Source organism: Nelumbo nucifera, chromosome 5 (genome assembly GCF_055504915.1).
Source record: "Nelumbo nucifera cultivar China Antique chromosome 5, China Antique-T2T, whole genome shotgun sequence".
NCBI lineage: Eukaryota > Viridiplantae > Streptophyta > Magnoliopsida > Proteales > Nelumbonaceae > Nelumbo > Nelumbo nucifera.
The window spans coordinates 14,192,020-14,210,102 of NC_142653.1; the positions used below are offsets into that span (position 1 = coordinate 14,192,020).

At 35.2% G+C, this 18,083-nt stretch overlaps 1 protein-coding gene and 1 pseudogene across 4 annotated transcripts; one reads left to right on the plus strand and one right to left on the minus strand.

Moving 5' to 3' along the window:
- Positions 1 to 229: 229 nt before the first annotated feature.
- Positions 230 to 14,948, minus strand: LOC104604787 (putative LRR receptor-like serine/threonine-protein kinase At5g10290). 4 transcript variants are annotated; one of them, XR_002023086.2, is made up of 13 exons: positions 14,595 to 14,825; positions 13,188 to 13,330; positions 11,729 to 11,861; positions 11,452 to 11,523; positions 8,843 to 8,986; positions 8,667 to 8,738; positions 8,419 to 8,484; positions 8,210 to 8,280; positions 7,936 to 8,079; positions 5,399 to 5,740; positions 1,558 to 1,952; positions 915 to 1,281; positions 230 to 793 (listed from the first exon to the last, which is right to left on the minus strand). XR_002023086.2 is itself a non-coding variant. In XM_019199000.2 (13 exons), exons 3-13 carry the CDS (start codon positions 13,267 to 13,269, stop codon positions 967 to 969), a joined length of 1,836 nt encoding a protein of 611 aa, XP_019054545.2. In that variant the 5' UTR covers positions 13,270 to 13,330; positions 14,595 to 14,677; positions 14,759 to 14,948; the 3' UTR covers positions 830 to 966. The 4 variants fall into 4 exon arrangements, 3 of the variants coding, with proteins under 3 accessions (XP_019054545.2, XP_010267641.2, XP_088743924.1); XM_019199000.2 differs by lacking the exon at positions 230 to 793 and having other exon boundaries at positions 830 to 1,281; positions 14,595 to 14,677; positions 14,759 to 14,948; XM_010269339.3 differs by lacking the exon at positions 230 to 793 and having other exon boundaries at positions 830 to 1,281.
- Positions 10,745 to 10,856, plus strand: LOC148791244 (U6 spliceosomal RNA; annotated as a pseudogene).
- Positions 14,949 to 18,083: the final 3,135 nt, after the last annotated feature.

Below are 18,083 nucleotides of genomic sequence, written 5' to 3' on the forward strand. Positions count from 1 at the left end.
GGGGCTGATTTGGGCACACCCCTATTCTCAAATTAATGATAAGAGAACGAAACTGCATTACCAAGACAAACAAAATAACAAATTTGCAATTTTGCATGCCTTTTCTTCTTCTCCGCTCTATTGCGTGGAGGAACATTGAATCAGGTATTTCTGAAGATTAAAGCCACAGATTCAGTTGCAAGTTCCAAACGGAAGACAAAATATCCAAAGCTCACAGAGACAGACTTCATGAACAAAGTTCTGTAGCGTCTTGAAACTTGAGAATGTTGTTAAAATGATACACAAACTGCCAGATGAATTGTTCACGATAGGTTGCTAGATGAATTGAGACCATCTTACCAGTAAGGATTTCATTTTGTTTTAGCAACCTTCTATCAACGCCAATTGACGGTTTTAAATAGCAGGACAAGTCATCAACGATGATGGTAGAACAATAACAAAAATCATACTGCTCATGGAGTAGCAATTCTCAAAGTAAAAAAAAAAAAAAAGAAAACTACGTTTGGAAACAAGTTCGCATCAGCTGCCATCACTGTGTAATCAATCCTGAGACGATCCGATAAAACACGCACACTCATGCAACACAACCAAAAGTCATCACCTGATGTTTTGATTTTGACATGGAGATCTGCCCGTGTTTTCTTGGATGTTGCAGGCAGGATGACGCTGAGAAGGTGGTTGCAGTTGATGCAAGCTCGTTTAAAATATACATCCCACATTAACATTTCGGAGAACTTTCATGATACAGGATGCATGCTGGCTGTCCCTTCGGTATATATCATTATCTGAGACGCTGGAGAAAAGGGAAAAGATGAAACAAGAAACTATGTGCCCAGAAATGAATCTAATTGCAACTTCTGAAATATATCATTGCAATGCAAGTTAGCTCTCAATTAACCTTAAGGCCAACCTACCAAATGATAAATTGAACCAAACAACAAAAACAACAGTTCCGTCCAATCCCTATTATCTTCCACCCGACAGTTCAATTGCATCTTGGTTATACATTGAATCATCTCCCCAATCGAATCTTCTTTGTAGTCTCTCATACTCTTGTCTACGAGTAACCTCAACCTGCTGCCACTCTTCCCACCTCTCAGCAAGCCCTTCTCCTTCTAGCATCCGTACCACCTCTGACATTGTTGGACGGTCCTCGGGTGATGATTGGGTGCAAAGCAATGCAACTTGGATCATCATCTCCACCTCTTGGCTGTTATAGTTTCTATTTAGGTTGCGATCTACAATAGCATCTAATCGTTTCTCCCGTTCTAGCTTCTTCACCTACACCAACAGTAACACAACATGACTAAGCAACGATAAAGGACTCAGTTGATCCAACGGCTAAATTGGTAACTACGAAAAGAATTTATCATTGATGGCGCTCATAATCACATAGAATGACAGAAAGCGGACAAGAAACCAATTTGGGTATGTGCACCCATTTGCTTCAGTGTTTATACTCGTACTATTTTATATAGGCCCTTTTTTGTTAAGAGAAAAGGTATTTGCCAAGATAAAGTAGTCAAATAGTAACTAAACAAGGTTGCGCAATCTTACATGGTCAAGCAATAATACATCATCTTCTTCTTCGAGTCGTGAAAAATCAATTGCACGCTGTCCGGTCACAAGTTCTAAAAGCATAATTCCATACCCAAAAACATCAGTCCTCTCTGATGACCTTCCGGTGGATAGGTATTCAGGTGCTATGTGGCCCATAGTTCCACGGACTTGTGTTGTCACATTTGTCTTTCTTACATCAACCAACTTTGCCAGGCCAAAATCACCAACAACTGCTTCAAAATCTTTATCTAATAATACATTAGCAGCCTTAACATCACGATGAATTATCTTTGGATTGCAATGTTCATGAAGGTACTCAAGTCCACGAGCTGTGCCTAAAGCCACTTGCTTTCTAGTAGGCCAATCTAACACAGACTCCCCAGGTTTAATCTCTGTTTCAGAAAAACATCCGTCAGAAAGATGAGTAAACGGACACAAGTAGAACATGACAATTCAAAAGCAACAGAGGGGAAAAATAGTCCAACGTCTTGTAGAAGCTTTCTGCCCAAGGCCATGCAAGACAAACTTTAGAAAATTCTATGCAATCCAGGAGGTCAAACGTCCCCAGATATTTTGGGGAAATGAAAGTAAAACATCAATTAGCAATAATGAAGCACTAGATTCCTTCAACTTAAAAAGTTATCCTCGCAGGCAAGATTTAGTTATATCTATTTTGAACACAAAATTATTCTGAAAATAAGACCTGTGGGTAAGTGCCCTACGTAAGACACAACTGAGTCACTAATTTCTACTCATTGAGAGTACCAGTTCAATATTTACACTGGAAGTGTTTGGACTTGATGCAACCTGCAGAGGCCCAGGTTTTGCCAATTCATTTATGTTGACTTGTACCATTTCTTGAGTTATCTTTGGGGCTATTTCTACTTACATCATGATGATCACTTGTGCTAAATGATCTCTGAGGTTTCTTCTATGTCATCCTCGTTGTCTACGTTGATACTTACTGAACTCTTCCCATACCCAATACCCTATTCCCATGGAAGGATACTCTCTTAACAGCCCAAAAACGCCACCCCTAATTATTTGCACTTTAATCCTAAGGCAGAGAGACTGGTCTTAGGACTAACATTCCATGCGTGGCTTGATTGGTGAAAACTTTTCATGGCTTAACTATGGTGAAGTGTAACTAGATGTTGTCTATTACATATAAATAACAACCCAAGATAGTATGATAAAAGCTAAGTGATGAGTCCGGATCTGCTCACCACAACACATTGCTGGCCACATTCACCCAGCTGCACATATGGAACATCAGTTGTGTTGTGGTCACCGATATTCTCAACGTGCGGCTGGATTTGTGTGGCCAGCAATGTGTTGTGGTTGCAATTAGAAGTAGTCAATTTTTTATGTTTGTTTCTTAACATTGTAAGGAGATTATAACATTTTTATTTTTTATTCTTTTGAGAAAAGCAAAAGTATAGAATTCCATTAAACTAAAATAAGTATCCATGTACAACTAGAGGCTGTACAATAGGAATATACAAAAAATACCCACTGCCAAAAAGAAATACCCTGCCTGGCTGCCTGTTTTACAAAAAGATTTTCATATACAAAAAAAAAAAAATTAAATAATGAGCTAGTCTCCAAGGGTCACCCTCATCTCCTAACCACTTGATTGTATTTTCAAGAGTTTAATGGTTGGATTCAAAATACCCGTCTCTAGCAATGTAAATAACAGTTGAGTGCAGCCATAATTTCTGCATTGGTAGATTGGCAGTGCCAATTGGTACACTAAAAGCCCAACGAATGTTAGAGGTGTGACTTTTAACAGTCTAACTACATATTTTGGCTTTCCTTTTATTTTCTTGATTCCACTGATCAAGAAAAAATAGCTTTTACTCCTATTTGCAAAAGGTGTGTTCATCACAAGCTTACCCTACATCAATTCCCCCCACCCAAGCCTCTTCCTCTAGATTTAAGGATTAGTAAGTATAGGTTTTTCTTATTTATTTATTTGGGGAGGAAGGTAGTTTGCTGTTGTTAATCAAAAACAAGTAAATGAGCAAAACATTTTTTTGAATAGGTAAAGCAAAATTGTATTAATCAAAAGTAAAAAAGTATACAAGTGTAACGGTTCACAACTGGGCAAAACATGTAAACCAAGAGTTATCATGAGATAATTATGATGTAAAACAAAATTAGGAAATACAATGAAAAACTAATGCATTTTTCCCTTAGAAAAATATGATAAATTTGAACTTCTCACAAGCCCCAGCAACCTTAAAGATAAAAGCATTTTTTTCTTCTAGTTTAAAATGATATTTTTATCAGTAACAATAAACTTTGAAAGGAGAAATAAGACCAAATGGAGAGAAACAAGTCAGCTGTGAAGAACAAGACCCACAGCATGTCCTGCTACAATAGGTTCCAACAATATAAAGATAAATAAAATACACCAATCGATCCATAAACAAAGGGACTAATCGCAAATAACTGGGCTCTGGGCATGATATAACACCCTCCTTTCAACCCCCCCGCCCCCCCTAGCCAAGTTGTCATCCAAATTAGTCAGTCTCCAGATCCAACTGAACAAGGAGTTCATTCTGGAAGTCAGATGTATCACTGCCCTGATATGGTGTAGCAAAAGTCAGAGGTATCACTTCACTGATATGTTGTCTATGTATAACTTCCCTAAATTCTTCCATTTCCTTTGATACTAAAACTACCATTCTTTACTGAACCCCTAGGAACACATAGTTGCAGGCAAGGTTCAAAATATCGATACAGGGCAATATGCGGTAGGGCGTATTGGCCTGTATCGGTACTGTTTTTTTTTTTTCGAAACTGGTTCAGAGGGGCCGGTTTAAGGCCGGTCTACTCAGGAAGGCTCCGATACGTGACGAAATTTTGATCCTTGGTTGTAGGATAATCCACCACGGCCTACATAACACTGACTATCTGAACTAAACGCCATCCTGGGGAGGAGCACAATTTGTGAGGATAGGGAAGCATGGCACAGGTCAACCAACTTGTTTTTGAATTCCAGCCTTTGCTGGTCCCCAGATTGGGCTAGAGGATTACAATTCTAAACATGCTTGAGCATTGACCAAGAGAAACCACTCATATGCTTAAGGGAAGCCACCGACCCAGTCCAGCCTGATATCCTACTGATTGTTGGGAATCTAACTAGAGTACCACAAAACTCTAGTTAACAATGTAAATATCTAAAAAGGAAAACAAGCTTTTATCTTGTAATGGTCAATTTAGTGAAGTGTAGGGCTATAATTAGGTCGGATTCAGATCAGATCTAGATACGTCCAAATCTGATCCGATTATCAAAATGTTAGATTCGAATCAGATCCAAAATCTGATATGTTGGACTTCGGATATTGTGCTTAAAATGAAAAAAAGTTTAAGAAGTTTAAAAAAAAAATTACATTTTAACTTGTATAATAAATTTATATAATACAAAGTATTAATGTTATTAATTATAAACTTTATATAGTTGTATATAATACCTACATATATACATAATTATATTCCATATATTAATCAGACTTAGATTTTAATTGGATCAGATATCAGATCAGGTTTTGGACTTTCAGAGTCCATTGACAGCCAAGTGAAGTTGTAACATGATTCAATTATTTGGATTTATCATGAATTCTAAACCCAAGAGAACTATTTTATTGGAAAAAGGAAAATAGGATATTACTTTGCTAGCTGCACCAGATTTAGCCTGGAAACAACTTTTCTGTGCCTAGAACTAGAGCACAAGGTCCATTTGCCAAAAGCAAGACATTGAAATCAAATGATACCGCATAAAATATTATCTATCAAATAATAGTGCATGTTCACCAATAGAAAGAACTAATACCTCGTAGACGATAAGCAACACTTAAGTTCTGCATAAAAGGATAGACCAAAAGCCTTTCTGTTGGAGTTGTACAGAAGCCAATTAGCCTTAGAAGATTCCTGTGAACAGCTACACTTATCATCTCAACTTCACGTAGAAAAGCTGCTTCTCCTCCAGGACTTTCATAATCAGTCAATCGTTTGACAGCAATCTTTGTTCCATTCGCAAGCAATCCTTTATATACCTTTCCAAAACCTCCCTGTCCAAGAATATTTTTCTCGCTAAAGTTGTCGGTAGCAAGTTGTAGTTCTCTCCATGCAAACCTTTTCAACTGACCTAATGCAATTCTTCTATCGTCTTCACCTGATATTACCACATAATTAACTCATTAAACAATTTCCCTACATCTATAAATGCTATGACAGATCAGAAATTTCATGGATTACTTTAATTTATTTAACAGTTTTAGGATTTTAGCAACACACTAAATGGGAAAGATTCTGAAGGTCTCTGTCAAAACTGCCTGTCAATATAATGTTTTCAACTCATAAATAAAGAGCTGATCCTTTTTTATGGCATTAGCACAGAAAAAGGTTTAATAATATCTTTTTAGGTATGAGATGAATGAAACTGAGAGGTACATCTGCAGTATCATTTAATCAAAGAATATCAATAAAATTGAAACAGAAATTTGTTAGATGGCTGTAAGGCCAGAATGTTGTACGTAGCAGAGTATCAGGCAATGAAGAAACAAAACATCCATAAAAAGAGCATAGTAGTGATGAATATGATAAGATCAATGAAATGAAAGGAAGTAGTCTAGGTTTAAGCATGCACATGGACTTGGATACAGGAGTCAGAATCTGACACATATCTGGGAATCCCACTTTGTTAACACAAAAAAGTAGGATTCATGTGTATGGCTCACATAAATAATATTTTATTATATATATTGCATGTTATGATTTTTAATACTGCTTTAAAAAATCATAGAACTATATAAGCAGAACTTAAATAATTAAATTACTTTTACAACTGACAAATTGAACTCACAGCCCTTGCCTATTTGCTACATTACCACAGTAGTTATTTTTCATTGCTTTCTTAATTTTGACATTAATTGGAAAAGATTCAATAAACAATGAAATATGGACCCTAAGTTATGTGTAGATGGGAAAAACACAAATACTAGAGTGCCCTATAAGACAATTTAAATGATTAAACTAATACTAGTAGAAGCATTTAAAGTGAGGATTCATGACTTGGAGAATCAGAATGGTGGGCATTTTGGTATCCACCAGTTTACACTATACTTGAGTCTGACATGTATTTTGGAGAATCAGACATGAGTTGACTATCAACATATGTTGACTTGAAAGTCCCCTCCAAACATGGGGCATCCATGCAATACCGATAGAAGACCACATATCCCTCAGTAAGGAGTGATTTGATGCAAGTTTATGGGTATAGAAGATCTAGAGAAAGGTTAAAAGGGCATGAGGTCAAGGCAGAGGAAAATGACTTCAGGGAAAAATTTAAAAGAGGATCTAAGAAGAATATTGAAACAGGAACCATGAGGCTGATCCATATAGTCAGGAGAACCTCCTCAAAGCCTATTATCCAGTGCTGGACCTAATCGATGACCAAACATATTTAGTGATCTGAGGACACAACTTAAGGTAGTAAGAAATGAATTGAGGTTACGACTCACAACTTGATAGAGTGGAAATAGCTAAAGGATTCATTTAGTCAACCCATATTTTCAAGATAACCTCCTCAAAAGAACATTTTCAGTGTTAACATAGTCAACTAAAACATGTTTAATACTCATTGTATAATCCAGGAAAAGAATACTGCATAGGAATCCATGTTTCTTCCATTTCAGTTCCAATTTTCAAAATTATAAATGTTATGAATAGAATGCTCTTTTTAAATTTTCAAATCCAAGTAAAGACCACTTCCAAGCATATGTATGGATATTTGCTCTCTCATTGTGAACCAAGCCTTGATCTTTAAAGAAATCAGGGACATGCATAGGATGGATATAAAGAACCAACGGGATGAAATTGTGAGGTATTGATCTTTTCTCTTTGATGCTTTTAGTACTCTTTTGGGGGGTTGAGATGTGCTGTAGTTTAAGTATTCTTGTGTACAGCTTTTGACTTTTGTGGGATTCACAATTTATTAGGAGGATCATTTCTGAATCTATTGTATAACATTTTGCTTTTACACTTCAATGACACTTACAGTTACCTATCAAACAAAGAGTTGCAAATGTCATGGCAAATTTCTTGACATGAAAATATGGCATGATCTTTAAATCTTCTCCTTTCTCCTAACTTGCAAATAAGCAATGACTGGAAATACAGAATATCTAATCAACACGTGTACATGACCTATGTAGATAAATATAATCCTGGTCAAATATTATATTTGATATATGTGTTAAAATATAAATGGCAACAAGGCATGAAAGGATAAAAAAAGCACTATAAATTTGCCAATATGATCAACATTAACTGGTCATTTTGGCTCATTAATTAAGAAGAAATAGCAACCTGCAACATCTACAAAAAGTTCACGCCTGTAGCCTCTATGTTTTCCCTTCAACAGAAGAAGTAGCAAGCCTCCACAAAGGAGGAACCCAACTACTGATCCAATAACTCCAAATATAATTCCAAATTTTGATTTCTTGGAAGTACCTGCAAAGAAAGAAAGAAAGAAAGATATAGGCAATATACCTACCAAAGGATGAAAACAATTGGATGCCCATAAGAATGCATTCCCCAAAAACGGTTAGATCCAAGTTCTATCACAATAGCATTTAGTTACCTGAATCACTATTATCAGACACACAAAGGTGTGGAGAGTTTATGCCACAGTTTAAGTTGTTACCCGTAAAGCTGTATTAAGAGACAATTAGAAAAAAAAAACTGTATTAAGATACCGATCAAGTTAATTTAAATATTCATGAATACCAATAACTAAATATGCATAAAGACCATCACAAAATGAGGTATATCAGAATATGTAGTCCATACTTGTACTGTTGAACTTCAAATAAAGCGTCAGGTATTTGACCACTGAGATCATTGGAAGCCAGCTGACTGTCAAAGTTGTTTAATTGAGTATTGTCAAATACTTGTTTAAGGGAGATGGTCAACTAAAAGACCATGCACTAAGATATCACTGATAGCATATAAAATTTACAGAAATCTAACTCATTTTCATGCATTCATCCGATAATTCGTATTTATCAAAAGTTTGTTACGAAATTTTGAGAACATACAGATTGATCAATTTTGGAAGAGTTGTAAGTGACTCAGGAATGCTTCCACTGAGATTATTTTGACTCAAAATCCTGCTCACATAAAGCGAATCACAATTTTAAGTGAGAAGAATACAAGAGATTCAAACAAATTAAATAGTTTAATGAAATTCAACTGATGCAAGAGTACTACTTACAAGAACTGAAGCTTTTTAAGATTTCCAAGAGAAGATGGTATTTCTCCAGTTAAATGGTTGTCTTCCAAATCCAAGTTTGTCAAACTAGACAAATTTCCGAGCTCCTTTGGTATCTCACCAGTTATGCCATTACCTCGTAATGTCCTGCACAACAAGTGCATATAATAGGTACCAATTAATGAAACCATAACTAATCATTAAAAAGTAGAGGGAATACAAGAACTGAAAAGTCTTCCCAAACACATGCCAATAAATATGAAAATTTATCCAACGTCTAAGATACAACTAAAAACACTATCAAACACAAACCTAAAGTGACCATATTGCCACTTTGCAGGTTCAAATCCAGTATCATGGAGACTTTGAGTTATCATTTTTCAATTTAATTTTTTTTTTGATATTTAACAGAAACTTTCATTAATATATATTAAGAGAAGAGGAGGGGTAAAATCTCTTAACCCTCCCTAAAGGTACATTTAAATTTACAATATTGCCCAGAATATATTGACTCTTCCCACCCCTTGTTTGGCCAGTGAATCTGCCAAGGAATTGGCACTCCTCTTAGTGCACTGAAACTTGATTTCCATGTTTTGAGTAATTGGCCAGTGAATCTTCATTTTTCAATTTTAATTATCAAGAGATGAAGAATAATCTCTTTTCCAAAAGATTAAAGAGAAGCAAAGTAAATATCCTACATGTTAGCATGACACAAGTACAGAGATTATTCTCTTTTCCATAATCCTCCGTTTTCCAAAAGTAATCTAAATCTTTGATGACTGTGGAATCTAAGACGCAGGATGGGAAGTCTTTTAAACTTCTGGTATTTCTAAAGGAGGAATCATAACGACCATTTCAATGTACAAAATTGGAATATTTCTGCCTTGACAATGATATGCTCCTGACATATTAAATTATCTACTATTGAGTCATCAATCTCACAAATAAAATTTGATGGCAACAACTATAGATATTCTAACTGTATTTGCACACTTTTGTCTTATAGCATCTTCTAATGTATACTTAAGTAAAATGGTCATTGTATTCAGTGTAAAGAGAAACCACACAAACCATATAGGGGTCTCGTATTTTTAACATTCATTTTTGTTTGTCTCAAAAGTTAAGGTTTTCTGTTATCCCTGGTCCTGTTGTTCTAAGTATCTTTTATGGAATTAAGATGCATTTAGGCTATGTTGGTTAAATTCTGCTGCAAAGAGTCACTGTTCAAAGAATGAGTTTTGAGCTAAAAATGATTCTTTTTTAAGCAATTTTTTTTAGCTTCAAAGTTGAAAGGATTCATTATTAGAATGAATTTTGGGCCCAGAAAACTTGAAAAGCGATTTTTAGTATCACCTATCAAAAAAGTGATTCTCACAAAATTCATCAGAATTGATGTTTTGAAAGCATCCCAAATACAGCCTTAGTATCTCTGGTACTTTTTTGCATCTTCTGTAAAGCAATAAAACTCTTGCTTCCACCCACTTGTTTCCTACCATCCCCCACCCCACTTATACTGCTACAGTAAGCAGTATTAGTTTCTCAGAATCCCAAGATCCAGAGAATAGAGACCATATGGAATGCTTTCTTTTGCACCCCTTCTTTATGGAAATATTTTCTTAATTAGAAGATTTAATAGAATTTTCTATCGTGAGATGATGGATTGTTATCTAATGATGACTGAATGCCCATATATGCCTAATCTATTGGAGTTGGACACAATACTTACCCAATAAACAGTTCTTAAATAAGTAAAATGATACGTTTGAACATATTATATTGTAAAAAATGTGTGCATGTTACATCACTAAATCATTTCCTTTCTTTCCCTTTTTTTTTCTTTTAAGATATGATCTGGTGCAAGCTGAGAGGTGTAGAAGAGATAATGGCATGCCAAAAAAGAACATGAATTAAAGTAGCAGAAATTATTTGAGTTGAAATGATACAGAGAAGATTAGGCGATTAGGATGGCCCCTGCACAAAGATGACATGCAGAAATCGAGAAATCATCCAAATTTTTACCAATAAAAAAAATAATAAATGAATGAAATGATATGATATGAAGGCTCACAAAATGGATATGGCCCTCGACAGAGAGGAACAGAGCCAACCCTATATGGTTGACATAAGGCTTTACTGAACTGAATTGAGTTTACTTGAATTCTTTCTATCTTGTCTCTGTTTTCTTTTTTCTTTTTTTCTTGTTCTTCTGGGTGGATGAGGGATGGGAGGTATTTACAGCCCAATGTGTCAATTAAGTAAAACAAATACTACAGTAAGCAGAGCAATTTATTAAAGCAATTCATAATGGCTTAAATGAATAATAAAAATATAAATAAATAAATAAATAGATTAGATTGCTTGAAGATGACATGCCATGTATAAATAGTCTTAATTGTCTTAAGAAATGCAAGTATTAGCTCTTTTCTTTCCCCAACTCTTGGGATAAGGGTTTTGCACTCTCTTCCTATTATAAATTTAGAATTTATCTGATGGATTAACTTCATCAATTACTCACCAAATATATATATATATATATACAAGAAAATAATGAATTAGGGAAAACTAAATGTAGTCAATAATCTATGTCCAGTACTGTCATACTCCATACATACAGGCTACCAAGAGTTTTCAGAACTCCAATTTTAGGTGACAGGTATCCAGAAAATCCCATGGATGGTAATGTTCTGCAAACAAATATAAATACAACAAATCAGAATAAATCAAGCCAAAAACCTTCATATTAAAAATAGCCACTCAATAAAATGTTTTGTTAGATACATGAACCTTGTAAAATATAACAAAATGAGATGACATGCCAATTAACAATCAAAACAAATGGGAAAGATAGATGAAGCAACTCACTTACACAAAACATCAGACATAACTTACACAGAAATGACATTATTATTAGAGTCACAGTTAACATTGGACCAAGTGCATGGATTAACTTGGTTCTGGTTCCAGTCAATGAGTTGATCTGGAGTAGCATTTAATGAAGTTCTCAATGCATAAAGTGCATCTCCTGAAACGAAAGTTAGGAGCAGTCATCATCCAATTGAGCTACTAGTACTACTAGATAATCAACATACCATCAAGAAATGAAGATACAGTAGGCCCTCTAGTAACTAATAAGTACTAACCATGGTGGCAAGGCATTTTATTAGTTATTAAAGGTTATCAGTAATTAGTAACATATATAAAAGAAAATTGTTTTTCTACTTTTTTTAACAAACATAATGCTTCCATTTACAACTTATGTTTTAGGTATGCATGCGTAAGACTAAATTAAAATGGACTTTTTCAATCCTTAAAAACACTAAAATCTAGTCCAAATGGGCAATACAACAAATGTCACAGATAGGAAAAGAAAGACTAAACTTGAACTTTGAATAGGAATTCATTGAAATGATTGGAGTATGAGAAATAGAAAGAACTTTCTTACTCTTTCCTAATTTTTAAGAATGAAGACAAAGTTATAGGAAAAATGGATTGTATCTTTTACTTTTTCATCTTTTATGACCTCTATTTAGAGAATAGATTACAAAATAGTCTTTTACATAAAGATCAACTATAATGGTCTTTCACGAGGAATTTATTTGTATTTATTGTAAGATTCTAATGCATATATATAAGCATATAATGTTATATTAATAATATAAATTATATATAGATAAACTTATATAGAAAATACATTCTAATATATAATAATACACAGAAACATTTTATAAAAAATACTAGTTAGTAGATGTTTGAGAATATTAATTATAAACTGTGAAACAAAGTTGGTTTCTCCAAAATATTAGATCATAGGAGTAATTTATTTGTAACGTATTAATTACAAGGGGTGTGCATAGACAACCAATGACTGCACCAACAGGAATGAGTGAATTGCTGCAAGTAGAATGCTCCAAAAGAGAAAGGGGAAGGCCAAAGAAAAATGTTGCCTGAAGTGGTAAAAAAATGATTTAAGGACTTATAATTTGAGAGAAAGTGTGCCTCATGATAGAGCAAAATGGTGGGACAGGGTTTGTGTCACTTACAACAAAGATTTTGATTAAGGCTGAGTTGAGTAACTATAAGGGAGTCTACTATACTCAGGATAAGAAGATGGAAGAAGAAAATACATAAAACAAATGAAAGAAATCTTATCTAAACATACCTACTTAACTGTCAATCTCTCAGAAATCAGAATTAACCATTCTTTCTTACTTTTCCACATTAAGAGAGATAAATATGTATATATAAAATAGAAAAAGTATCACATCTAATTTTAAATATGGTTTCAATTTTACCCTTCTTTTATTTACAACCACTTTCTCTTCTTTACAATAAAAATGCAATCTCTTACCTTGTGAATCAGATGCCACAAAAGAATACAGAGAAGCCAACAACACAACTACAAAAGCCAATTCCATCTTCATTGACATCATTCCCAGAAGTTGATGCAATGGACTAGTTGAGTTCTAATATATTCTTGAACGAGAGTCCTCTCTGCAAAGAGTTGTGAACCTCACGCATCAGGGACATGTAAATACAAGATATCCATGAGAAGAAAGAACTTTAAAACACCTATCAAGACCTTCATTTAGCATCACAGTTTTTACTTCTGAAAGAATTGCTAAAATTTCCAGTTTCAAGGTCCATAAAAATATTATGTATAGGGAACTAAGTTCCACAAACTTTGGTACCAAATATAAAGAAAACAAGAGACAGAATAAAAGGAAGGGAAAGAGGAGAAAGGGGAAGATGGGAAAGAAGAATGAAAGAATGGGGGTAAAACAGAGGAAAAAATAGGAAGGAAAGAAATAGTGCCTCGAGTGCAGATACCTTCCTATTTAATTGCTTCTTAAACTTCAACCAGAAGATCAAAATGGAACTAGATAGAAACTTAATATAGAATCACATTTTCAAAACTCCACTGGCATGCCTCCAAGTTCACTTCTTTAGCGGCAAGGGGAAGAACCAATAAATGGAATCTAGCATCTATTGCTCTTTTTTCTTAATACCACAGCAGTTTGTGAAACATCTCGTAGCCTAAAGGTTGAGTGACTGAACCTCCTCAAATTATGTATGTGTGATTACTGAATGGACCCGTCTTGGTAACATTTAGTGTTTTTTTTTATGGTATATTTTGACTTCACTAATTCTGTAATATTAAGCCTTTGTGGCTTCAATTGCATTCATGTCAGTTTCCATTCGTTCCTCTATACATATCTTTTCTAGATTCATGTACTGAAGTTTAAAGTTTGACAGTAAGTTTTGGTTTTTGATTACCTCCACCACCACCAATGTTGGAGAAGGAAAACAAAAAATAAAGAAGGAAAGGAGGAAAAAAACAACAAAATGAATCTATTCCCCAACCTCCCATAACCGACGATACTACTGGAGTACATAAGTAAAGGCATTTGTGCTAAGTAATTCCATAGCTCCCCGTCAAGCAGAGACAGCAAAAACTACCCAAACAAGAGAACTAACAAAATAAATTCATCTTTTTCTCAGCATAGTTCTATGAATGAAAAGATATGAGAACATCTAACACCTGCATAAAACACAGTAATCTTACAGAAATCTAATATAGCAAATCAAGCCAAAAATTAAACTAAAGAACTGTACCAATTCCAATGTTCAAAAGACCAAGATCAGAATCAAATGAAAAACAGGAAGAGTGGCAAAAGAAACTAGAAAAGCGAACCAGAGAGAAGAAGAATTACGAAAAAGTAGGCAGAAAAAGAAAAAGGGAAAAATAAGACGCTACCTTCCGAGTCAGATCGGATTATCCTGCGAAAGTTGGAAAGCTTTTTATAGTGCAAAGAGTTGGAATCTCTGGACAACTAATACCTGTATGAAGCAAAGTTACAGAGAGCGAAATAGAGCTAGCTATAGGGAGACCTCCCAGATGTTTACTCGAAAAGCACTTACCGCAAAAGTGCCAATCGTGTTCGTATGTAAGGCTGTATCATATTCATATGCACTTTTCTGTTTTTCCATTTTATTTTCCTATTTTCGCTGGATAATATAATTTAAGATTTCAAGCTTTATTCAGCTTTTTTTTTTTCTTTGTTTGCAGACAAACTGGTCAAGCTTCAGCTATGATTTATTACAGTCGAGCAAGCAGGCTAATGGCGGCGATCCACGTTTTCACGGTTGAGGCATTTGGTGCCCTTTCCACTGAATTCACCTCCAAACCGAACAGCTCAGCAATCCCTCTCAAACATCCAATAGAAAATTTACATATAATCGCGCCCCACTGGCGCCCTACATGTGCATCTCAGCGTGCGTTGGTAATATCTCCCATAGTTGTCACCGGGAGATATTATCAATAGATGTGCTGTTGGGCGCGTGTGGGGCGCCGGTACGAATTCGCCAGTAAACGGGGGACCAGAACCCGAAGAAGAGTCAAAGCACAGCTTAAATGCTCTTCTTTGACTCTTTAATTGCCAAAATACCATCATAGCCCATAGGCCTCAGCCTCAACCGTCAATAGACAAATTCTTCGGATCAATAGGTTCGGATGTTCCATTCCTATTGACCCGAAATGAGCCGGTAGGGATAGTCGGGTCCCGGATCCATCTCACCACCCACCCTGGTGAAATGGTTTGGTGACCCGAGATCACAGCAGACAAATTTTCCAGATCCACTCACTCAGTGTGACATGCCCATGGTATGATGGTCATTGGATTTTCGGGTTGTGTGGTAAGAGGAATTCATTCCTAAAAATCAATAACTCGTCTAACCAATAACCAATCGAAGGCTGACTGGTTGATGATGCGTTAGCTGATTAGCTGCTTTGTTCAAATCCCACAACCAGTAATTTGGAAAAAAAAGATCAGGGAAAGTTATTAATCGTGCATATCATCGAATGCCAAAAAAAACTCATTTTAATTTATTCAATAATCACCGATCTTGAATTTCTAACGTGAGAAATTGTTGATTTCCCAGAAAAAAAACTGGTAAAATAATGCTGATATGGTCTTTCCCAATCAAAAGAATTGAAGTTTCTGCGCATTAGTTACATGAACACATTAGATACCACTCCTCCACTCAACGTATTAATCCGCACATCATCAATAAATCCCGTCCCAATCAAAAGAAACACAATTCATGTGATTTGAACAGACAGTTCATTCAAAAAAGATTTGAATATCGGAATGTGCTGGGAGGGATTTTTTGTCGCAGTTGATCCAAACTCTCTTTCAAGCGGACAAAATATGAAGCTGAAGATTAATAATTTAACACAAGTTTTTTTATTTTTCACTTAAAATATTGCAATAATCATTTTAATCATAAAAATCTATGTTAAAAAGGGTATTTTTGTTCCATTCATGTGTTACCAATTTTCCCCCTAAAGGTGAAAAAGTTATTTGACATGATACTTAGAAAAATAAACTTTTCCTGATTTTCCATAAATATAGAAAAAGAACATTAACTTTTTGGTCAATAGGAATCAAAATTCCATTGACCAACTTTCCCCCCTTTCAAAATCCAAAAGAAAAACTCTCCCAAAGATAGTTTTTTTTTTGCTAAATAACTTTAATAAATCGAGTTGGGATCTCCTTCCAACAAAAACCGTCCTAACATGATCCTATATGCATATCTCATCATAAAACTTGAACCCATCATGTATGAGATGTGCAGATACCGATCATGTTGGAACGTGTTAAACTTTTTTTTTTTTTTTGAGAGGAGATAAGGGTCTTGAAAGAGAAAACTGGATTCAGTCATTGCAGAACCCGTTTGAACAGCAATTATAGCCTTGCATTGGAAATATCTTCCCATTAAATAAAGCACAGAAGTATGGAAATGTTCCCAATGCAAGGCTGTATAGGCTGTTGGAACGGGCCTTGCACTGACTGAAGCCGATTTCCTTGAAAGATGAGAAGTGAAATCTTTGGTAGGTGTTAGTAATTCAATTGAGACCGGATTTACTTCTCACACTTAACACCTCACACGCACATCCTACCGTGCATTGGAAATATTTCCCATACTTGTATGCTATTATTTAGAAAAAATATTCTTAATACACGGTGGGATGTGCCTGTGAAACGCCCTGTGTGGGGACCAGATCCCACCTCAATTCAGTTTCTTCTTTATCCTTACCTCAATTCAGTACACAAGTCAAAATCTGTGGAAGGGCAGGTTTTCGGCATCCTGAATGTTTTGGGAATGCTAATGGGCCGATGCACCTATTCTTATCACCACTACTAACCCACTAAGTGGGTCTAGACTATAACACCTCACCCTTATTATAAGGGCTAAAGACACATTAAAAAAAGGGTTAAACTATGATAGTTGAAAATGTTATAATCAATTAATGGGTATCATAAAATGGTAATAAACCAGGTGGTATTATCAAAACTCTTATAGAGGTTTTAGGGTTTCAGAGTTTATGTGAATCTTTCCACCCCACACCCCGGCAGTAAAGGCTTTATAGGGGGTTTCTCATAGAGGCGTTTATTGGTCAAAGTTGTTTCCACATGATGCATTTTTCTCGACAGCACGTATTTTATCAGATGTATGGTGTGAGATCAATTAATAGGGGGTTGGTGCGTGTTTTATTAGCAGGTGATCTAGACTCTCGTCGACATCTAACAACTAAAGGCCATTTGATTGTAGCGGAATTTGCAGTAGTATTATATTGATTGGGTTGTCAGCTTGTCTTTTAGCGATGGGGTCATTTAAGCAGGAGGTGAGTTCATGAGTTCCTTAGACCTTAGTAACTGGATGGTATTATGGCATGTAGGGGTGTTTCAGCCATTAAAAAACTTGTATCTGACTTCTTCATCAAAAGTTCAAAAGACAAAACCAACAAACCCTTCAAACGTCCCCCTGACCCTCACCCACACTCTTGTTTTAATATTTTGTGTTGAACTTGAAACGAACGAAAGATAACAATAATAGACTCATCCTGGCTAATCCAGTGCCAACAGCAAACCGACACAACCAATCCCATGATATCAGCTAGCCATCCATCAACTATCAATAAACAATGTTTGAGATGAAATTTGGTCTATCTTGTCTGGGCCATTTGGTTCAACTGTTACAATTAGTCGTATTACTCATTGAAACCTCCTTCTAAGTTTGTCATTTTCCCTGAATTTTATACAAGTACATATCCTTTGTTAAAATTCTTTAACAAGAGGTATAAAAATGTCTTAAATACCCATGCAATTATTATTGAGTCTGGTTTATACACTAAAAACAATATAAATTTTATGAATGACAAAAAAAAAATAGAAGAGAATTT